The sequence below is a fragment of the Catharus ustulatus genome, chromosome 5, assembly GCF_009819885.2.
Source record: "Catharus ustulatus isolate bCatUst1 chromosome 5, bCatUst1.pri.v2, whole genome shotgun sequence".
Taxonomy (NCBI): Eukaryota; Metazoa; Chordata; class Aves; order Passeriformes; family Turdidae; genus Catharus; species Catharus ustulatus.
The window spans coordinates 24710885-24734766 of NC_046225.1; the positions used below are offsets into that span (position 1 = coordinate 24710885).

Sequence of the window (23882 nt, forward strand, 5' to 3'; positions counted from 1 at the left end):
AATATGGTTACATATGCAAACATTATCTCCCAATTGTAACCTCATTTTCTGCTCTGCTGGACAGCGTGACCAGCATTTGTCATCTTGCCGCCCCCACCCGCCACATCATTCATGTGTCTATAATTGTCATCAAGATGTGGCATGTCAGCAGGACTCCTGCGTTCGCTGCTCCCCATCTCCACGCAGTCACTCAGGTAACAAACCCATAATCTCACCCTGTTTTCATGATGGTTGAATTACACATAATTGTTTCTGCACAGTGATTGATTTCTGCCTGAATAGAGACCTCTGCCTTTTTTCAATGCGAGCGAGTGGCAGCCAAGTCTCTCCATCTAGGAGGAGGCAGCAGCCTTTGAAGAGATCAAAGCCAAGGCCGCGAGCAGTTGTGCGCCCTGGGAATATGGAAAGCCTTTATGCTCTCAACCCCATTTCCAACATCATGTTGGATTGCAGCTGCATTACATTCTGCCAGCATTCTTAATGCTTTTAGTATTGACTCTGACATCACCGATAGCTGTTTTAAAGTAACAAAAGCTGAAGGATGACTTATTTTCACAACTCCATAATTGGAACATGCAAAGTTAGGGGAAGGGAGCATTTGTTTTTAATCTGAGATACAAAAGAAAGCACAGAAAATTATATAAGTTCCCCAAAATTAAAAACACGTTTTTCATATGGAAAGAACAGAGGGGGCATTTTTATAGCCTAGACCACACAAAATGAACTGATTATGCACATGCTTTTTCAAGCCTAAAGGCTGAAGTAAAAATACGATTGGGCAAGCGAGTCAAATTGGGAAAAAATATTGTGACTCACGTATGTTTACTGACTTTTAGCACCTGATGCAAGGGAAAATAATGCAGATGCCCAGGCTGTTGTCTCCTTGTAGCAAACTGACAGTTGTTCACTTACCTTAAGCCAGACTCATACGCACATGGCAGAAAAACACTAAATCTTCATTAACTATCTAAAAAGATAAATAATGACCTAAAAGCTTTATTTAAGACTCCCTCTCCTCCAGTCATACAGACAATTCTTGGGCTGCCTTAAAACTACTCTTGCCACAATGTTGTTTTCAGGGGCATCAAATGCTCCCACGCTCCTCTTCTCACCTAGCTTTGCTAGCAAAAACAAATGTAAATTTCTATTAAAAAAAGATTGTCCTGAATTTTAATTAGATGCAAATCTACATTACCAAAAATCTACATTATACTGAAAAAATATTTCCGGTGAACTTTATAAACCTATCAGCAGAAAGGAGGGAGGATAAGAAGGATGTAAAAGCAAGAGCCCAGGAGGGCACAGCAGCTGAACCACTCTGTGTGCATGTGCTGTCCAGTCTGAGCACCAGGGCAACTTTGACAAATATTTTTATTCATGGTAAAACCACTGAATAGGAGCCTTTAAGTGCAGTAATTCTGAAATATGGTCCTGCTGCTACAGTGTGCGGAGTGGTGAGGAAGGAAGAATGTGCAAATAAAGCATAAGCTGTAAAGAATTAAACATTACGAGCACCCATGTATTAGCAATAAAAATAATTTCCTCTTAGCTGTATCGTTTTTGTTCGCTGTACTAACACTCCTTTCCTCTCTGTAGTCATTAAACCCTGACTCAAAGAGAACAGCAAAGGGATCTGGCCTCCCTCCCTATGGACACAGAGCTTATGTCCCTGTCATTTCAAGGCTGGGAAACTGTCTTATTTTCACTGAGTGCTCCTTAACATACTAACCCTACTGAGGCTGAAATTAGAGTAAAACATAGCAAGCTCTTTTCCAAGATGTAAAAGCTTACTTTTTAGTATCAGGACAGAAGTCTTTTCTGTTGTAATCCAAGGTTTTGGAGATTTTTCCTCCCTCTACTCTCCTGCCATCCCCAACAAATTGACTGCTTTCTCTGCACAGCCTGCTTTTTAAAATCAGGACTAATTCCTTGTGACTCTGGTGTTCACTCTAATAAGCAATGGGATGCTTGTAAACAATATACAGGGGAGAGTGGCAAGATACAGGGAGCTGACCCACCACTGTAAACAGAGGGATCTTCTGCCATTATCTGCAGAACAGTTAATTCAACTTTTGCCTATCCCACAAGGAGTCTCAAGTATCTGGAAACAAATGCCAGCCTCCAAAATCTGAACAAGTAACACGCACAGCATTGCAAAGGTCTCGAAAACACTCACCACTATGAAGACACAGCAGAAAAATAACTTTTACATGGTGCTGCAATCCTACCTTTCAATGTCAAACCATTACTATGATGAAAAGGTATGTTTTACTGTAATTACTGCTAATTTTTCCCTTCCGGGGACTTCTGTATTCATTTACAGAGGATTCCCTTGCTACTTGATACTTTTTCTTAAAAGCTTGTTCCTGTTTTGCAGCTATTCAGTGAAACTCCAGAGACACCATTTAGCCCAAAAGAGGCACTTGAAGGCTGTCTGCCAGGTTTTCACCCTATGCAGCCCACTCCACAACCTGTACCGGGAGCATTCCGTGCCCAAGCAGAGGCACAGCTTCTCCTCATGCAGGATTCTTTGGTAACCACATTAGAGAGAGACAGCGACCCTGATGACCAACCTCACCAGCTCCCGAAATCAGGAACTGAAATCCCTTCAAGGTGACTACCTGCAGGACCACAACAAACTGAGTTTTAAGTTTGGCTGTGGTGCTGGAGACCGTGTAGCCACCAGCTGTGGCCACAGTGTGTCAGCTGTGGCTACAGAGATGTGAAGAAACAAAAGAAAAGACCATAGATGACCTGGGTAATCCTGGCAGGGCAATGGCACTGGGGCACACCACCTAAGCAGCACAGAGAGGAAGCTGAGAGCTGTGCTCCAGTGACCACAGCTTGGCTGCACTGCAGTGTATTAAAGAGAAGTATTTCAGCATGCCCAGGAATAAGTTTAAAGCTTCCAGCTGCAAATGAGCCGACACCTTCTTGCAAACCATTCTTCCCACCAGACGCTGCTGAGGCACAGGGCACGGACATCACAGAGCCCTTGGCAGGTACCCACCATGGCTGGAAGAGGAAGAAAGATGTCATTGCTGCTGAGATGCCATCCCAAAAAGCTGCTCTGAACTCTTCCCACCCCCACAGTAAACAAGAAAACTCCCACCAGGCCAGTGCCAAGGCAGCTGACAGAGAAATCCTGGCTGGTCATTCCCAGCACATTGCGTGCAAGAGCTGTGAATCAATGGAAGGTTCCCAGGAGAGGAGCACACCCTGCTTGTTATGTAATTGTGTTTGCACTGAACTTCTGAGAGGGAGGGAGACAAAAGTGGGGGATGAAAATAATGATGCTGGGGGCAAACAGCCTGCTCCCCTGCAGGGGAGAGAGCAAACAGAAAACCAAGTGGGAAGGTATGGGTGCTGTTGTGTCACAGGAAGGGGAAATGAGAAAACACAAAGTCTCTTTTTTTGACAAAACTTTTTTTGGGCTTGTTTTCTTGGGCCTCTTCTTGCTTTTATTTAGAACCTTCAGTAGATTGTTTGCACCTTCATTCAAAGACTAGGTACGAAACACAGCCACAGCCACCACTGACACAAACTTTCTTCCCATCTGCACTAACTTTAGTCCTCTTATTTTCCCTCCCTCCACTACACACATCTCAGTTTTTACTTTCTCAGACTTCTTGTTTTGCTTTCATAAAGAAAAAAAAACCTAAAACGAAAACAAACGTAAGAAACACATGTTTAGAAGCGAGCTGTCTTTCAAGTGAATTCCCAAAGTGAACTCAGGAAATACAGACTTTGTTCCCACCTCTACCATCACCTTCCTCTAAGACTCCGAACAAATGTTTTTTCAGGTTCTTGTTTGCAGAAGTCTCCTCCTAGACTGTGCCTTTTCTTTTGGGAGTGGAGTGGGGGAAAGCAGGGGACATCCACACACACAAACACACACATAACCCCAGTGCCAGCGTGGGCACCAGGGATACTTCCCAGGAATCTGCCGACAGTCACTGATGCACCGCAATTTCCACGGGTCACATCCTCATACTACATTCTAGGTTGGGTAATTATACACAGAATTTACCTATTTCATGCTTAATTGCACAGGCACAAACTTTTGCTCCAGCCCCAAACAGCTATAACTTACCAGTGGCACTTATGTTACCACAGGCACCTCTGCTGGTCCTGGTTTAACCTCTTAGGACCAAATCTCAGCCACTGGCTTAACCAGCCATCCTCTCCTGGAAGAACACAGCAGAGGAAAGAGAGGAAGTGCAGGTAACACAAGAAAGGCCAGCGTCAGCCCACGGCTGACTTGTGAGCTATGGTCTCCTGGGCTGTGACATGCCACCTCCAGAAGAAAAATGCAACACCCATCTGTAGGCTGTTCTGCTGACTGAAAATGAAAAAATAATTTGTCCCCTAGATGTTGGCCAGAGAGATTCCTTTAATGGAGAAGGGTATTTTTTGTGCAGTAAGCACTACTGTGTAACTATCCAACTGTGTTTACTTGGAGTCTTGAAGCTGGGCAAGCTTCACAAACCCACCACTGAGATCTCCTTCTCCTAGGAAGTCTGCCTGTGCCCCAAACGCAGGGGTTTCTGAACCGGCTTTGATTCAACCACATTTCCCAACTGAATATTTATTGTTCTGCCCCATTAGCCTGCATTATTCTCACTTACACACATATTCTCGGAAAGAAAAAGCAATAAAAGGGAGCGTCAAAGAAAGAGGGAAAACTCCTGACAAAAGTTGTTTTGGAAACACCCTTGAACTAAAAAAATGTTTTCAAGACAGCATTTTGACCAGCTCTCCTACAGTCTGTTAATAGTTCCTTATTACAAAGTATGAAGTCATCCTCTTATGGTCACTCTGATAAGAAAATTATATTTGCCAGTTAGAAAAATAAAAGAGAAGTGTTTGCAATATTGCTGTCAAACTGTCTAGGGAGTTGCCTAACAAATTAGCATTTTCTTGTGGTTCTTCTATTCCAATCCATTCTTCTGAAGATTTACATCTAAAACAGGATCATTGCGCTATTATCTTGGAAATATCCACCAAATAACTGAGATAGGAAAAAAAAAAAGTCTTAACAAAACCTGAGAAATCCACACACTTAAAAGCTAAGCTTTTTATTTATTTTTTTTCTCCTTTAAATCCAGCACAGCTTCCTTTTCTTCCTATAACAAGAGTATTTAAGACATGAAATAAAGTGCAAGAGGTTTTGAGTAACAATTTTTTCAAATCCAACATATTCATTTGGAACTTATTTTTTCAAGTTGAATTTCAGTTGTGTGCAGGAGGCAATTGGGCAGTAAAAACCAGACCAAAATACAGCTCAGCATGCTACTGTCAGAGGGCAGCCAAACAAGGGGCATTCTAAGGGGGTGAACTATTTTAATCACTTGAGTTTTCAAAAATGTATTCCAGTATGCTCGATGTATGGTTTATTTCCTCAATATCCTCACTGGCTCTCCCAGTGCCAGCTGGGTGAGCTCTCCCTTCCCGTGTTGATCTCCAGCAGACTGGAGGGACCTGGGCTGCCCCCGCCTGCCCCATACCCCTGGGCTCCCACACCTGACCCTCGCTCACCTGTGAGCTCCCGACCTGCATGCATGTTTGTATTTGGAAAAGGAGCACCTGGATGTGAACACAAAGACAGTTTTTACACTTGGCAGGGCCTAATTCACATGCAGAGGTTCAGGGGAAAAATCAGCCTCCCCCGGTTTGGAGGGGTCCCTGCATTGGGTCAAGCCTGGCTATTCTCCTGCTTAATCTCAACTTTTCTGTACACAAGTGTTTCTTCAGTTTAAGATACAGAAGTGCTGCTGACCAGATCAGAAGGATGGAACAAAGCCTAAATTGAGGAGAGGGCACAGATGTGATAATGAAGCCACTCTGCAAAAACTAACTGAAGAAGACGCACAATGGAATTTTCCATCATGGGACAGAACATGGGTTGGTGGCAAGAACCTTGCTCACTGTGAGGGCACAAGGGAATGATACGAAACTGCAATGAAGGAAATACAGGACTGGCAAGGAGCAAAATAAAGAGTGAGGAGAAACACAATTACCACTTGTAACTGCAGCTTCCTGAACCCAATACAGCGCCACACAAACTTCAGAAAGGAGAGACCCTCAACAAATCGCTGGATTGTGGCATTTAAACAAAGTTAAACATATTTGCATTGCTGGATACAGTTAATCTGCATTTTAGCACATTGGCAGGCAAAGGGCCTTCTCCCAGACCATGGTACACATCGGACAAGTGTTGACACCTTTAATCGTCACCTCCACATTGTACTTTTTTTATGCCAGACAAAGTTTGCCAATGCAAGACTTGATAGGGATGAAGAAAGATCAAGGCAAAAAGATACGCCAGAACTGTGGAGAGACAACAGACAGTCACAAAGATAAACCTCTGAGGCAGATTTGAAACACAGAAAAAGGCAGAAAATTGAAGAAATAGAGCCTTATAGCATAGCTAAATGACCAGTTACAGAGAGAAGACTGAGCAGCCAGTGTCACTAGGATGCCTACTCAGAAATACAGAGCCTACAGGGATAGCAATTTAGAGCTCATCGCTCTCCTCCACCTCTGAGCCAACAAAACTGCCCAACAAAAGTCCCATGATCCCTTTCTCTGTTTTTTGAACATACATGATGAATCAAACAATTTCCAGACTGGTTTTCTTTCGATAATGACTGCAACCCTATCCACATCTCTGTTGAAGTCAGCTAAGGTGAAGCTGAGCTGTCATCAGTATCCACAGGATTTCAGCATCATGCCTTCTGTTCTGTGCAATCTCACTCCTTGTGCTAACGCTGTGGGGCTCACGGCAGCTCCCACAAGTTCAGGTTTCTCAGAGCAGGGCCACTGGGTACACGCAGTACCTGGCACTGTGCTGGACGTGCAGCACCAGCCTGTTTCAAACCATTTTAAAGGGTTCCCCACTCAGAAAGCAAGGAGAGGGAAAAATAAAAGTCATACAAGCAACTTTCTGCTGCTCTTTGCCATAGCAGCATTACTAGGGCTGCCTCGCACCACGAGCACATGCCCATGTACCTACCCTGCTCCTTTGAAGCCCCAGCACTGACAGAAGGTACCTCATGGCAAACACTTGCATGAAGTCCCATGCTCCCAAGGGACTCCTTCCTCTGCCCTGGTCTGCCCACTGACTCGTGAGGCACTGTTTGAAGTACAGGGCTGGAGTACTGAAAGTGCTTGGATAGACAGATGCTTTTGGGAATTAACTGCTCTCTGGCTTGCTTAATAACTCCTAGCCAAAGCAATTTGCTGGTTTATGTGTTACAGCTGGTGACAGCACTACACTTACTTTTTAAGTTGAGCTGCCCATTTTATAAATATTCAATCAAAGCCCCATAACTTTACACTTGAAATTTTTGCTGACTAAGATCACCCCATTGATTTTGTGCCTTAACCTTACCTATATCCACAGCCATTTAAAGAAAATAAACAATCATTGAGCCAACCTTTCAGCTTCATGAAAATGCTCTTCTACACAAGGGATTTGTAACTTTGAAGACCACAGCAAAGATATTCTAAGTACTTCATCTCATCCTGATGCCCCAGCAAGCAACACCACCACCAGAAGCCATGGAAGAGGAAAGCTAGCCACTTTTCCTCACGCAGTTCAGGTCCCTTTTCTTCCCCTTTAGGAAAGCAGGCAATCCCTGACTGATTAGCACAGTTGGTGCACATGTTAACTCTCTTTTACTGTTAACTGCACTTTTAGCTCAATCCCAAAGATTCAATGAATATATTTTTATTTAAGTGCTCAATCACTTTCTTGCTGAGAGGACAGATTCCTTTGAAGTGGGAATCCCAAACTAAATAAACATATCCACAAGATCCAAGTCTCAAATAGAAGCCACTGGGTTGCTAGATTAAGTTATTCTGAATGCAATTTTCTTAAGTGAATCTAATGCTTACGAGGGACCGGAGCAACAGAGACACTAATCCCCAAGTGCCGGGGCAGGAGCAGCACGTCAGGCAGCTGCACCTCCTGCAGACAGAGACCAAACCCAACAGCCACATGAGAGCTGTCCCCATACCAAACATGTCTTACAACCAAAACCAGCTTGCTATCCAGGACAGGTAGTTTGGGGTAAGTGGGAGCCATATATGCACAGCTGGAACATCACAGCACATGGTTTCCCTGCAGCAGTGGGAAGGACACAAGCTGAGGACAACCTGACTCGACCAGGTGAAGGACAGACTGCCTGGCTCCCAGCAGTGTTTCCCTTGAACCAGACAGATGCTGGATCACTGTCCATCCACGTGAGAACAGCACAGGAGATCACAGCAGGACACACACACAGACCTCACACCACAAAATGTTCAGCGTCCACCATATTAAAACAGACTCTTACATATTTGTCTCTTTGTCTTCTTGAGAAACATGGTGTTTTACTAGTAGCAAAAAAAAAAAAAAAAAAAAAAAGCACACACCTCTGATAGGACTTCAGAAATATTAAGCAGCAGTAAAATGCTTTTGTGTGGGTTATTTCCTTCCCATATCAGGAGGCATTTTCGCTAACTATAAACAGAAGTTAAGTAGGCCTGCGGTACCCAGGCTTTTCAATGCCTGCAGGCATGCAGCACTGCAACTATCTGGAAAAAGCCTTTTCCTCTTTTGATGCCTGAACCTGTGGAGCTTCAGGCTTTCTTCTTGAGCCATATCCTCCTTGGCACTTGCAGCCCATAACAAGCTGTTCTTATTAACATTTTTTCTGGGATGGGATTAAGTTGGAAAAGAGACAGGAATGACATTTTGCTTAAACCACTTTAAAAAGTAAGCAGCAGCTCTACCATTTAAAGTTTACACTGAATCAGCTCCTAGATATATAGAAAAAAGGGATATTTAGGACATAAACACATACAGGTATTGCTATACAAAAGCTCCAGCTTTGATGATTTGCAGTGGGTGGAGTTTTTGATAATGCCTCTGCTCAAGCCACACACACAGTTGCTGCCTCTGCACTGAGAAATGAGGAGAACACTTTGTTTTCCCCTTGTCCATTCACAATTACATAATTTGCTAATTACAGCAATGTAACAAGAAGGAGACAGTAAAAGCTGAAAAGGTGCTCCCTTCACCAGTATGTACCAAAGATCACGGTAACAGTGAACTATACCCAAAACGCTGCCTGGAGCTCTGATCAGGAGCAACCAGACCAAGCTTCAGACAAGGACAACCTAGAGCTACTGTGGTAACTTCTTCTGCCTCCTTTTCCAAATGGACGATTCATCTTATTTAGTGGGAGAAAGAAAACACCACCAAAACTTGTGCCATGACCACTCACAGCTTGGATTTGTTTCAGTGGCCTGACTTGTAACTTAGACTGATCAGCTGTGATTGCTAGAGTCAGAGCAGCTGACAGACATGTTTGCAGCAATGAGGTCCCACTGTAAGGGCTGAGCAGATTCCTGTTCTTTCCTGGTGCTGCCTATTCTTTTGGCACGACTCATCGAGCACCTCAGAAAATAGTGCTAAAATTCCTCCCTGGGCAAACACTAATACACTCCATCAAGTTCTGCTTCCATACAGCCAGGAAGCTTTGTGCTCCTCTGTGCTCGATTTCCAACTTATTCAAGGAGATAATCGACATCATTCAACTGCGCTGCGAAGCTGTGCACAGCGCAGGGTGAAGCTGCAGAGCTTTGGTGTTGGATAAGCAGCTCTGGTTTGTGGAGCCCCTCAGCTGCCCATTTCCTCAGGGATGGGCTTGGGATTGTGGAGGGAAGAGAGACATCTGTGACAGGATCACACAGCTGCCTAAGGCCCCCAGAGCATCCTGCTCCAATGCCAACTTGGGAATCAGAGCAAAGCTTTCTGGTGGGTGATATGGGAGCAGGAGCCAACCCACAACTTCTGCACTGTGATAGCCTATTTCATATTGGGTCAGGAAGGTTTCAGCTGACCACAGCTCCCAGCAATTCCCTACAACTGCACAGTGAGAAGAAGCAAATTCTCAGGAAAAGATAATACAATGAAAAAATCAGGTTTATGTCCTTCTGCAGCTCCCATACATACCCTTCCCAGCTCAAAATTTCCCACAAGCGAATCAGCTCACTTTCAGAGGAACATAAGATACAGCTAGGGAAACAAAACTCTCTCACAGAGGCTCCATAGCCACTCATTCTTTGCTATTTCTATCCTCATCCTGCCATTTCTGCCCATATTATCCTCTGAATCTCCTGGGACATCAGCTCTTCAAACGGGAACTAACTCCATACCCCCTGCCATGCAGAAACACATAAAAAATGTCCAAAATTTGGGCTAGTCCTGCATTGCTCCTAACAATCTAACTCTCTTTGAAGAATTCCTTGTCATTTTCAGATATGCTGCATTGTGCAAGTTGCCATAAAATGTTTACACACTGTATCATCCGACCTATTTAACACATCCAGCTGCTACAGAGAGAGAGCTGAAACAGAAGAAACCCAGACCCCTAGAACACATAAGAATAGCCAAAAGGCAGGTTGCAGAAATCTCCTATCTTTCCATAGGAAGTTCAATTTGCAGGGAATGAGAAATAAATCCAAAATTATCTTCTGGATGAATTCACAACATGGAGAAATCATCCTTCTTCAGTCACCTCCTCTGTTCCCATGTTCCCATCAAAGAGTCAAAAAAGCTTTGCCACCCCAAACTAGTCTTCTTAAGCAAAGAAAAAAACCCACACGTTGAAAACAAACAGCTATCTCCATCTCCCATCTTCAGTACCCCCTCGATGCTCAGAAACCACCAAGAGATATCTCGAGCACACAGGATGCACATTCACCAGGTGTTACTGTGGTTTGATACCATCACATGCCACTTTTCCTGCAGCAAACCGACTGCTGCGCTTCTCCCCACCTATCTGATAAGGACACATACTGCGGCACCAGGCTCCTACCTGAACGCGCAATTAACACTCCTGCTCCTACTAACACAACTTAGAAATAGCAAATCAGTTGCCAGTAAAATAAGAAAATTAAAAAAAAAAAAAAAAAAGGGGGAGGAGAATGAGGAAGAGGAGACCTCTCTAATAGCAGATTTTGGAAGATTCTAAATCCTTCTCAAGCACCCTCTCCTTCCCAAAAGCTGCACTGAAATTAGACTTCAATTTTTATTATGGTTTATTAGGCAAGTTGTGTCTGACTATAGATTTGTAATTTTAATTTTACAAAGCAAGCTCCTAAAGCATTCACTTTTTTTATAAAAAGGAAAGGCTTTTTTTCCCCCAGCTTCTAGATATGGTGATGAAAGAAACTTTTTTCCCTTTCCAGGAAAGCTTTGCTCTCCATTCTCATAGATGGTCCTTGCCCTGTGTCTGGATGCCATTCCCCAGAGGTGCTTCCCCGGGGCAGTCTGCAGTCCGCAGGTCCTTCCCAAGGTGGAAAAAAAGATTCAGCGCCCCAGGGCGCCTTTTTAATCCTGGCTAACACCTCCAGGCAACAGATGCATCAACAAGAAGCGTCTTTGTCATGCAAATAGCAGGGCGCAGGTACACACCAGGCACAAATGGCTGGGGACTACCGACACCCCAGGGGAGACCTCTGCCTCCAGTGCTCGCTGATCTCAGCTGCTCCTTGCCCCCAGCCCCAGCAGGCTGCCCTGGGAAGGGGAGGCAGAGCTAACCTGGAGAGCAGCGGCTAGGACCCCACGGAGGCAAGCAGCGGCGCCAGAGTCGTGGAAAGCCATGGAAAGCTATGGAGAGAGTGAGCATGTCACCTCCCGGGTGTCGCGTTTTGATCTTGCGCGCATTAAAACACAACTGTAGCTACGAGCCTAGCAAAGATTACAGTTCAATTAAACACAAAAATTATTTAATAACTCAAGCGTGTAGCCTTGTGGTTAAACTGAAAGAACTCCAGGCTTATGTCAACATTGCAGCCCTGCAACAGCACTGTTTTATTGAAATAGTGGTGCTGCTGTAACATGCAAGAGCAGCACTGAACTAAATTAGCCCCTCAGATGTTCAGCAGGCAGCTTTACAATTAAAAACAAGATGCGTTTCCCCCCCTTTCTCCCCTCCGCCACGCCCACAAAGGGCAGCTCCTCAAGTACCTCAGACAAGAGCCTCTGTAAGATGATATTCTGAGGGTATTGATGCCAGATCTGTAACGAGTGGCACCCCTATGGCGTGCATATATGGAGAAAATTCTCAGTGAATAATTAAATCGGATTTTGTTGTTCCAAGCCATGCACCAGCACTCATGACTTTCTTAGGAAGGTAACATATCAAAGAGGAGATAAAAGAAAAAGTCCGAAGTTTCCTAGTCCTCCAAAGAGCAGGTTTAAGTCTCCATGCTCTCTTGAAAAGCTGCATGCTTTTCCCTATGATACATCCAAAAGGAAGTTTTCTGTAGAACATCGTTTACAACAACAAATATCAACAGACTGCGATCATCATGCTTCACCCTAAATGGCTGTAGGCCTCTGAACTGGAATTTATACACAAAAAAAAAAAACCCCACAGCTATAGAAAGCAATATATTGCATGAGTTTTTGCATCTTTCAAATGAAGATCTGTGTGTTTTCCAGTGCCAAAGCACCCTGTCATTCCGACTCCAAATATACACTAATTTAACATATTTTGCTGCTGTCAAATTACCAACACAGATCAGGTCCTCTTCTTTTTGTTTTTGAAGTCAAATGCCACAGTTCTGAATAAAAATCAAGAACGTCAGAGAGCAAAACAATGCCAGGACAGAAACCTCCAAGCAAAAAATCTAAGAGCCAGTGAGAGGGAAAACTGCTTTATCACAGGGAAGTAACAGCATTTAACTTCTCCATCACAGCAGCACAACAGCAGTGGCATTTTTCCAGCATGATGCCTACAAGCAAATTGTTTCCAACTGCACTCCAGTTCTACTAATAAAATTTCCACAGCTCATTTTAACAGTGACTCTCCATTGCTCTATATGTATACCAAGAGGCCTAAAAAATAAATGGGAATTGGCTATCCAGAATTAAAAGTACATTAAAATCCATTAAACATGTATCTACAGAATGGAAACAGAAGGACCAACCTGGAAGAATCAGTGTTGGTCACAATGTAAGGGAAAGCTGTAACTACTGCATCATGGTTGGTATTAATTCCTAAACGACATTTCACAATTTCTGGCTGAAGATACTGAGTACGTTTCAAAGCAATGCTGCCAGATACATAAAGCCTTCATGCAGACCAACTGATGGTGAAAATAAATATCAATGAGCAAAGAGCAATGCCACATCTGAAGGAAAAAAAAAAAATCCCAATCTTCTCATCTTATTGTCATGCAACTTGAGCAGTTCTGCTTCCAGCCCTTGATTTTCCTCAAAAAACGAAGAGTTAAAAGCCAGAAAAATCACATCTGTCCCAGTCACTACAAAGACAGCATTTACATCATTCTGCCATACAGTATCCTACAGTAGTAAACCAGGGCTACCCCCACAAAGCCCTCAGCCCTGTTCACAGACATTAATCTCAGGTTTTCCACTGTGATCACGACCAACACCTCTAAGAACTCTCAAACACCACTGCACAGAGGCTCTGAACAGCAGTTCAACCTTCATCGTAACTGAAGCTACCCAAAAGACCCTGCTGTAAATAGACTCTGCAGACCAAACAGGAGGAAACCCAGCTTGCCAAAACCAGCCTTTGGAAGAGATAACTCACTGTTCTGGGGATGGGTGGTGACAGAGATCCATTAGGCATGTATGGGTCGTTATTCATATTTGGCATCATGATATACCCAGAATAACCAGAGTATGATGGTCCCTTGCTGTATAAGCCACTGTCTGGATGCTTTCCTATGGAAGATGAAACAATGATTACATTATTCCCCACATATGCATTTCTCATGAGTTAGAGCATTCAAACAGGTACTGTGCATATATAAAAATGTTCTGCAAGCAAATGTTTCCTTACTCATGGAAATTACTGCTGACAGAAAATGATACAATATAATTTGTAATAGCTTTTTTTTTTTTTTAGGAAAAGTTAATTCTTAAAGGAGCAAATACTCTTGGTTAGGACTTTATGTTTAAAATACAGAATAGCCTCAAAATAAATAATTTTCCTAGTACTCATTCAAATCAAAGTAGACACATCAGCAATGACATCACGTTTTTCAAGTAGCAGTTTTCCCCAATTTTACACACACCTCTAGTATTTGTCAATTTAGAATTACTGCCAGTATGGGTTTCCAACATCATTGTTAGGAAAAGGAGTTATCACAAGGCTGTGATAACTAGATCTAATAATTTCCTTCTTTTGCTGAGCCAGTGTGTGCAGCAAGCAATTCATTCTAGCTATGTTCATTGGGAACAATTAAAGGGCAGGGGGTAGCTTGGAAGGAGATCCTAACAATTTGGGAGGGGGGCTGTTGAGCACACATGCTACTACAGTCAAGAGGGAAGCCAAGAAAGGGCTATTTGGTAGGAAAATAAAGTGATTGGGTCCAGGCCCTGCAAATAGGGTGAACAGGTCTCTCACCTAAATGCCCATTCACAAATGCCCACACTTGAAAGTGAGATTTTAAGAAGATGCAGAGCTGAAAACTATCCAGAGCTGAACACCTTCCCCTCACTGCCCAAACACTGTGAGCATGGACATTATTGCTTTTAGGCTGTTTAATTACAAATTTGGAGGAAGATGGCCACAGAGTCCTGGAAAGCACCAGGACTGAACTGTGTCTGTCTTTATATGGAATTTATAATCTGGTCTAGCTTGTGATGATAAGCATTTGATTTTAAACATAATCTCCCATCCTCTACAGCACACATTCTTTACATGCGTGTCCAGCTTCCTAAATGATAGTCAATGAACTCTGCTATTTCCTCAGTCCTTCTCAATCAAAATTAACCAGTTAGTGCATTAAAAAACACAGGAGATGTGTTCATACTTAGATTTGAAAGAGGAGATTTAAGTGACAGAATTCGGCTATGGGGAAAAGCAGAGGGTTTCTGAACACAACTGTACACTGTATGAGTGAAGATAATTTAAGAGAATTTAAGCCAATATCCTAAAAATAGTTATTTCTTCAGTGAAGATCCATTTGGCCTACTTACCAGTTTCTAAACAACTGGAATACCATTTGGTCACTCCAGATAAATGCACTGCACGTTCAGCTCCTTTTTAAACGGGCTTTGAACGCGCTCTGGCATCCCTCCCTCTAAAAGATTTGCAATTTATGTTTTCCAAAAGAAACCAAGTTCCAGTTTCAGGACTGTGTGAAGGGTCACAGAAGGACAACATTGCAAGACAGGACCCCACACGTCTCACCTTCTTCGGGGTGTTCTCTGCCTTTATCATGGTAGGAATCCTGTGCTTGATTCTGCCTGGAAACCTGTCCACAAGGAATCCACGATCAGAAAAGAAGAAGAAAAAGAAGAAAAGTCATTGTATGGATGCTCGTTTATCAATCACGCTGCTACAGTTTCTTGAAGGAAGAGAGGAGTTAAGAGCACAAGACAAGCATCTTTCTTTTTCCTCTTAAGTCGCTTGGAAGGCAACTGCACCAGAAACGTTTGTGTAAACTATTTTTTTATGACAACGTGAATCACTACAGGGCTTTGCAAAGCGTTTCTAGCAGAAGTACCCTGCATTTAATGAAAGTGGATCGTTTCTGGAAAATATTTGGTGCACAGGCGATCAAAACGCTCTTGGTAAAAAGATACCAAAAATAATGAAGAAAATCAGATTGCCCTCCTTAGCAGATCTTTAGGAAGAAAAAAATAAGGAAAAAAAGAAAAAGAAAAAAGGAAATTAAAAAAAAAATTAAACAAAATTTTTAAAAAGGCAGGTTCCCCACTCGCCCTGAAGTTATTTTAGAGTCGGGAATTTCCTCCCAGTTTTATGCAAATCCCTTAAAGAGTTTACAGCTAATGTTCCGACCCCGCTGATTTTACTGAGGAAATTTCATGGCTGTTTGAGGTCTAAAACCAGCGCACCGTCGGGGAACTCGCGGCAACTTTCTCGTCCCGGGCCGAAGCGCAGAAGGGGCTCTGCCCGGCGCACCTCTGGAGACAGGATTTGGGGTGGAATGATTTCTTTTCCTATAGGAAATTTTCCCCCGGTGCCCCGCCGAAGCTCCCTCCCCGCCGGCATCCCGCGCCCCCTCGGTCCGGCTGCCCCGCGGAGCCCCCGCGGCCGCGCACCTCGTGCCCGTTGGCGCCGGGAGCGATCTCGGACTCGTTGACGAGGGAGGACTTGATGTCGGCCAGGTCGCCCTCCTCCTCGGGATGGCTGATCTCAGCGAAGATCTTCTCTTTCTGGGGGTCCCCCTCGTCCTTGAAGGGGATCATCTCGTCGGTAGCGCAGAGCTCCGGGTCCCCCCCACCGCCCCCGGCCCCCGGCAGCTGCGGCATCCTCACGGCAGCGCGGCGTCTGCTGCGGCCGCCGGCCCGCCGCGGGAAGGGGAGCGGGAGGAGCAGCGGGAGGAGGAGGAGGGCGGAGGAGGAGGAGAGAGGAGGAGAAGGAGGAGAGAAGAAGGAAAAATCCCGTGAACTCCACTGGGTTGCTCTCGGCAGTCGGAGACCCCCGCCTGTCCGTCCGCCCCCTCGGGGCCGAGGTACCCCGTCTTCCGCAGGACACCGACGTCCCGGGGACCCTCGCCCCGACGCGCCGCACGGCCGGAATAGGTCGAAAAACGCCCGTCCGTGTCCCGACCACGCCAGGGACCGCCCCCCCAGGAGACCCGACCCTCCACCATCCCCCCCCGGGACCCGGGCTCACCCCGGGGGCGAGGAGATGCGGAGGGGAGCGGAGCCCGCCCGCGTTTCGCCTCCGAGTGAAGTTGCCACCACCCCAGCAGGACCGAGTTAAAATGGTTGGGGGGAGGCGGGCAGGGGGAAGGGGTGTCCTGGGGGAAGGGGCCGGCGCTGCCCGTGCCGCGCACCCACCGGGCCTTTGTCCGCCGCTTCGTCCGCGGCTCCGGGCACGGCTGGGCTCGGCTCGGCGGCTTCGCGAGGGGCGCGGGGCCGAGGAAGAAACAGTCCCGGGAGGGAGGGAGAGCAGGAGGGGAGGGATGGAGCGGGCGGGGAGGTGACCCCCCCCCCCCCGCTTCCCTCCGCGCCCGCGGGCAGGGGAAAAAGTTGCCGGCGCGGCGCCCCCGGCCGCCTCCGCGCTCAGCGCTCTGCGCGGGGCCTCCTGCCGCAGCCGGCGGGCGCGGCGCCCCACGGGGGGCGGCGGTGGGGCGCGGGGTGGCGGCGGCAGCGCAACTTCTGCATCGCTGCGGCCTCCCTCCCTCCGCCGTCGGGGCGGGGCGGGGGCGGCAGAGATGAAAGGAACCGCCGCCGTGACTGACACTGTGTCCGGGCCGGCAGGGCCGAGCGGCGGGGGCGGGGAGAGGAGGGGGCCGGGGCCCGCGCCAGGGAGGAGGGGGCGGGGGGAGCGGGTGCGGGGCTGCCCCCGGGCAAACTTTGCTCTGGCTGCGCGGAGTAGACTCTCTGTGTGTCCGTGTGTGTATCTCCACGCACACGTGTACATTTGTTTGTGCGTGTCCGCGTTGCGAGGGGTGCGCCGCGGCACTGCCGCTCTCTTTCCTCTCCAGCCGAGAGCCCGCCGAGGAGGGCACAGGCACTAGCTGCATCCCCGGGAAGGGTGGACAAACTGCTTTTTTAGGGCTGTTTTATTGAGCCTTCCCCATCGCCACATGGCGCTTCTCCAGTGTGGGAAGTGTGCCGGGATTGACCCGGCTCTGCCCGCTCCCGCTTCGGACGAAGCGGAATTAAGATATCCCCATTGAATCCAGCAAATGCCGGGCAAAAACGAGTAGTAGCTCCCTAGAGACGAGGAGAAACCCGCCGGGGTGAGCTCGTCCCACTTTTGGACCGGTAAATGGAGGCAGAGCAGTAACGGAGATACACCCCTTCACCCTGTCCCGTTCCTCCAGCACCGCGCTGCCCCGTTAGCTCTCGGCTGATCGGGCAGCGCCCTGCAACAGGGCTCGAGTGCAGCAAAAAAAAAAAAAAAAAAAAAAAAAAAAAAAAAAAAAATCCAGACAAAAGCAGGGGTTGCGCTTGGGAAACGTCAGGATCCGCAACTTTTATTTTGCGAACACGATGGGTGCACATTTTGCAGGAAACAACTTCCAAGTATTTTGGCATCGGAAAAGTGTGCTTGGTGCTTTGCACATGCCCCGTCAGGTTGCTAAACCTTCAAGCGCCGAGAGCCGGAGGAACGGGAACATGTGGATGCTCAATCCGTTTTCGGCAGATGCTGGGTTCGGCACGGCGGCACTGCCGGCCGGACACGGGCGGGCTGAGCCTAGCTGCTCGCAGCTCTGCGTCAGCGTCCTCGAACGGGTAATTAAAATCCAGTTGAGAAATTAGACCCTCCAAACCCCGCGAAAGGGAGCAAAGTAGCGGGAGACGGGGGATGGACTTGACGAGTCGAACAAGTGTATGAAATAAATGATCGAAAAAGAAAAAAAATTAGAAATGTAACTCCTGGGAAGGGGCTTAATTGCGCAATGCTCCCAGATGTAGGGAGACCCCCTCTCTTCCGGAGACAGCTACAGAGAGGCGATGGGGAAGCGGTTGTTTGGAAAACGACAACTCGGGGATGGTTCCTGAGCGGAGATGCGCATCTCCGCATCCCTCCCGCCCCTCTTCCTTTTCCCGGCGCTCGGCGGGCACCGGACACCCGGGCCAGGCAAAGCTGCCCCGGGACGGTCCCGTTCTGAAAAAAGGACCTTCGGCGAGAGGCTGAGCGTTTCAACCCTCTCCTCCGACGGGACGTAGCGGCGCGGCCCGGGAGCAGGCGGGGACCTGGCCGGAGGAGCGCGGCCACTCCTGTTTCATTACCGGGTCCCTCTGGAAAAGCAGACCTCCCCCCGCCCCTCCGCCGTGCCTTGACGTGGGCTGGAGTCCTTCCCGGATCGGTTTTTCGGTGGAAGGATTTTAAAGACAAAAAAGAGCCGGGGTGGGGGCGGCGGGACCGGGTCGGGCTAATGTGTGTATGGAAACTGTAATGATTTACGACAAAAAGATAAACTCAGGAAACATCAACTCCCAACGTCAGATTTGACTGGAGACAACACAAAGCTGTCGCTTTACTTCAGTCTTGGGGCACAGCCAGAGGCGGGGGGCAAGGCCTGGGGACGCCCCACGGCGGGACCCGCTGCCTCCCCGGGCCGCCGGGGGAGCGCTCGCTGCCGCGCCCGGCTCCGCAGCGGCCACCGCGCCGTTTGGTACTTTCGCGGGGCTGAGTTTTGTGCTTTAGGTGTTTCTTCTTTTATTTTCCTCTTTTACTTTTAGCGTGAATTTGTATTTTCCCGTGGTTTTGGTTTTTTGTTTGTTTGTCTGCTTGCTTTGTTGTTTAACTTTGGGCAGGTTTTGTTGGTTTGTTTTTTGTTGTTGTTGTTTGGGTAGGTTTTAGCGTTTCGGAGGGAGCTGGAGTTTTTGTTCGTTGGGGCTTTTTTCATTTTCAGCGTTGAAGGGACTCGCACTCGGAGCACTCCCCGACGGCCAGCCCGGCTGCCCGTACTCAGGGCAGGGGCGGCGACAGGCGAGGGCGAACCGGCCCCGGGGCGGGCTGAGCACCAGCGCTCGGAGCAGCGGGATGGCCCCGTGGATCTTCAGGGGGGCTGAGAGCGGGGAACCGGGGTGCCGGTGAGGATCCCTCCGGGCGCAGAGAGCGGGGCGGGGGGGACACAGGACACTCTGCCGTGCGAAGCGCCGTCCGCCGCCGGCGACCTCTAATATAGGGACGGGCGGGAGTGGGGCGGGGCGGCGGCGCCTTTGATGTCCCGCCGGCGGCCCCTTTCATCCCCCCCCGGTGCCCCCCCGAGCTCTTTGTGTGACTAAATTTGGCAGGAGCATGGAGGCGCGCCAGGGCGCCCACGTGTGCGCCGAGCTCCCAGCTGAGAGAGCCGGGGTTTTCTTCCGGGTAAGGAGACAGCGGGGGAGATCAAAGAGTTTGGGGAGCTGGAGTCGAAATGTGCAGTGGAAATAAAGTAAAATTAAATAAATAATAATAGAAAAGGCGGGGGGGGGGGGGGGGAGGGAATTCTTCCGTCCTGGCCCCGTGCCAGTCAGAGGCAAGGGGGAGAAGGGGGAGTACATAGTGGTCGGGGGGACCGGCGGGAGGGAGGGAGAAAAAATAATATTCTCACAAAAGGGGGTTGCAGTTGTTTTCTGAAAAGAAAAAAAGAAGAATAGAAACGAACCAAGGAACCAACAGACCAACCCTTTTGTTTAAAGCCGGCGGGCTGTGGAGCCAAGCGGGCTCCGCCGAGAAGAGCCGCCCGACAGCGGCAGCCGGGCCAGAGCTGTGCGGCCGCGGGGCAAAACTCCTCCAATACTGCCTGAGAAAGGGGCAAACAGCGACAAAAACACCCTTCTCCCGCCCCAAAGGCCGGATCGGAGGGAGTCCTTCTAGGCAAACCCCCCGCGGTTTTTTGTGCCCCTGGGAAGCAATGTCGAGGGTGGGTGCCCCGAGGGGTGGGAGCGCTGGGGGCCCGGCGCTTCTGCAGCAACCCACGCTGTGCCCTCGGCTCCCCGGCGGGCACCCCGCTGCTGAGAGGAGCGGGAATTCTCCCTGAGCTCTGCGGGGCGGGGCTGGCGCAGCCGGGGTGCCCCACGAGAATCCTCGGGGCCCCCCTGCTGTCCTGCACTCCCTGCCCGCCCCGGGGCTGCGGGCATGGCTTCGCTGCTCCCTCAGGACTGCAAAGCACAACAAAGAATGTTTGGTTTTATTTAAAATTTCTCAAATCGGTGCCTTTTCGGTGCCTTTTCAAGGCAACGTGACTGAATTACACGTGCTCCCCGCGTCTGCGTTTGCCACCCCATTTAGATAACATCGGTGATTTATGTGCAAGTTGAGTATATAGGCTGAATTCCCAAATTCCTTCGGAAGCAGATAAATCCTCCTCCTTCAGGACATGGGGTGAGCAGGGCCAGAGCAGGGATATGATAATTAACCCTGGCTCTGCAGAGTTATCGCTGTGGTGTCCTGCACATGCCACTGCTGCACAGCATCACTGGGGAGCCAGCCCCAGGCTGCCTCAGGTTGAATGGATGTGTTCAGAAACATGGACCTGTTCAGTGCCTCTAAAACAGGGATCATGCTTCTAAGGCTCCTTTCTACCCTCTGAGAATAAATGCATTGTTGTGTTTAGAAAGACCCTTCTGATGAAAGCCATAGGGAAAGCTGCACATAACAGATCAGGATTTTTTGGGGGGGAAAACCCAGTGTTCTCACTCACCTTTGTGCTGTACCAGGCAGTCCCTTTGGTGGTGCAGTCCCTTTCCAGTGTATAGTGTCCAGATACGTGGCATACCTTGGGATTTGGGTCCAGGTTTGGATTGTGGACACTGTGGCTCACATTCCATGTCCTTTGTCCAGCTGCTTTTCGGTGTGGGTCACCTGCTGTGGCCTCCAGATGATGCTGATGCCATTTCCTGTAGCCTTGAGGGAACTTGGGTGTGGTGTGGAGGGAGTTTCTCATTGCACATATGATCATTTCTGTCATGGTGGCTGAAAGGGATTCTTTCCAACAGTCAAGCCAAAAGGATTCTGCCGAGTGAAGGGAACTATTCTGTATGTGGTGCAGATTTATGTTTTATATGGAGAAAAAAAACCAAAAAGGGAATAATATGTTCAGGTTTTGAAGACTCATTTATTATGAGCCTTTATGAAATATGGACTCATTTTAAAAATTTATAACAAAGGGCATCATAGCTATGTTTCTAGCAGCTATATCAAAGAGTAACTGCACTTCTCATTTAAAGCTACTTTGAAAGAGATCACATGTAATAGGTATTAGGATATTAAGAGTGTATATATGCTTTTTGCTTTCCAGTTCTGGGATGCCATTAATGTTCTTAGCCCAGAATTACTCTATTTAAAGAGTTTTCTTAGTTCTTGCAACAACATGGGCTTTATGAGATTTGAGTGGGCAAATCTTACTAGTGCATTTTTACTGTAAGAGCTTTTGTTTAAAGGAAGGCGTTGGTGGCTCAGATCTCACGAATGTGTTGTTATCTTATTTTGAGATTAAAACAGTAGTTATGGCTACTTTCTTCTTATTATTTTTTTTCTTTTTTTCTTTTTTTAATTTTTTTTTAAGAGCAAGAAAAAGTACAGGGCAAGTGGCATGGTTTAGTCAAATAAATGATGACATAAAGTAGCTTGCAAACTGACCCCTACATCAAGCAGTGCCATTGCAGGATTATTTCTGATGACTCATCAGATCAAATAATCTGTGGATAAAAGGGGACACAGGACTCAAGACCTAAACCCAGAAAGCCATGCTTGGAAAAATGCAAAATGTGAGGTTAATGTTGTATTAAAGGTAAGACCTGAAAAGAGCATGGCAACATGCTGCCCCCCAGCAGGGATTTTTAGTCTGGCATTTTTGAAAGGACCAAAGAGATGTTCAAAGGGAGTGGAGTAAAATATCCCTGAAGGGGCCTTTGAAAATCCAAACTTTAGTAGTTTTGTAGGACGCCACATTAATGTGAGATTCTGACTGAAGAAATGTGTTTTAATTTCAGAGTAGCAGTTTTGCCCATTTACATCAACATTTCCTACTTTCTTGGAGGGGGAAGTTTTGCTCCTGAATAAATAAATGTTGTACGTGTCCCAGAATGGATGAGATTTTCTCCATCCCCGAGAGCCAGGATGCCACACCCAGGGGCAGTGTCTGTGGGCAGGCTTTCAAAAGCCACTCCAACTGAGTCCTTCTTCTGCACCTCTAGCTTAGACTCAGAAATGTTGGTGAGTGTCTCATGCTGCAACTTCTTGGATACACCAGGGAAAGCCCCTGAGGGCCTTTTGCTGGGGTTTTGTGCCTGTGTCATTGGAAGCCTTATGCTGAAAATATTTATTTCTATTTGTACTTGATTGTACAGTGCAAAATTAGTATCTGGAGCCCCATAAGTATATGAGGTGCTTTGTAAAGTCACCCTTTTACAGTAGCCTTTGGCATGGCTCTAGCTAGATCTGTTTTGGAATTCAGCATACACCAATTGATATATTCTGCCAAATATATAATGAACTTGCAGAGCTGACTGTGCACCAGTTTCCTTCTAGCTTTTGAAATGGCGATCACTCCTTTTCTGTGCTCCCAATGAAATCAAAGCATCTTGTAATCCTTTGCTTGTTTTTAAGCGACAGTAGTCCTCTGTTCCCTGACAAATATTGCCAGCAGAAGCCTGGTAGCTCCAGACAAGGTCCTTTGAAAGAGGTGGGAGGGGAGAGAGGCTCTGCAGGCAACTTTCCAGCAGCAGCTGTGCACTAACGGCATGGGAGTGTGGGAGGCTATTCCAGGGTTAGTAAGACAGTTCAGCAATGCAGTGAATGTGTGCTCCCAGTACATGACTCCTATTCACTTTTTTTTTTAATTCCCTGACTTTTGTCTGACCAAGTCCATTGCTGAAACGCAGCTGAATGGGGAGGGGGAACAGCAGCCAGGCTGTACCAAGGATCTTGCTGCACTTGGCGAAACATGCGGCACTTCCCCAGGGAAAGTGTTTAAGGCAAGTAACGAGGTGGTGAATTTTCTTTCTTGCTGAGAGAGTTATTTGGAGTTGAGTCTTATTTTACTGTACCATCTTTCACTTCCCATGGAAGTAAGTGCCATTAATTTGCCTGACAGAAGTATTAAACTATAACAGCTGCATGCCAGTCAAAGGCAGCAATGTTTGATAGGGAAGTGCCAGAGAAAGCGGAGTTTGCAGAAATCTGGGGTGTTGTTCAGAGCCTTGTGATCTCAGCATCACAGGTTCACGGTTTTAATGATCTGAAAGTACAAGTCTTCATGGTGACTGGAAGGTGGAGAGGCAAAACCTATAGGGACAGCAGTTAGGGCTCACCTTTTGATGAAAAGCAGGATCAGTTTGGGTCGAAGCTGGCCATTTCACCTTTAGCTCCATTTTCCTTTCAGTGGGTCTCATGGACTACTTATGTCCATGTCCAGGGGAAACAGGCAGTTTT

General features: G+C 47.3%; 1 protein-coding gene and 1 long non-coding RNA gene across 8 annotated transcripts in view; one reads left to right on the forward strand and one right to left on the reverse strand.

Annotated features, from left to right (window-relative positions):
- Positions 1 to 16861, reverse strand: part of LEF1 (lymphoid enhancer binding factor 1) — a 69486-nt gene extending 52625 nt beyond the window's left edge. For 5 of the 6 annotated variants that reach the window (XM_033061444.2, XM_033061439.2, XM_033061445.2 and 2 more), the window contains exons 1-3: positions 16100 to 16413; positions 15225 to 15288; positions 13617 to 13750 (exon numbers count right to left, since the gene is read on the reverse strand). In XM_033061444.2, the coding sequence (XP_032917335.1) occupies positions 13617 to 13750; positions 15225 to 15288; positions 16100 to 16309 (408 nt within the window). In that variant the 5' untranslated portion in view covers positions 16310 to 16413. Of the gene's footprint in view, positions 1 to 13616; positions 13751 to 15224; positions 15289 to 16099; positions 16414 to 16843 lie in introns of those variants that run through there. The other variant, XM_033061440.2, reaches the window with a different exon arrangement.
- The window catches only part of LOC116997149, a 33027-nt gene continuing 25571 nt past the window's right edge, over positions 16427 to 23882 (forward strand). For both annotated transcript variants that reach the window (XR_004418100.1, XR_004418101.1), the window contains exon 1: positions 16427 to 16512. This is a non-coding gene — a long non-coding RNA (uncharacterized LOC116997149). The remainder of the gene's footprint in view (positions 16513 to 23882) is intronic.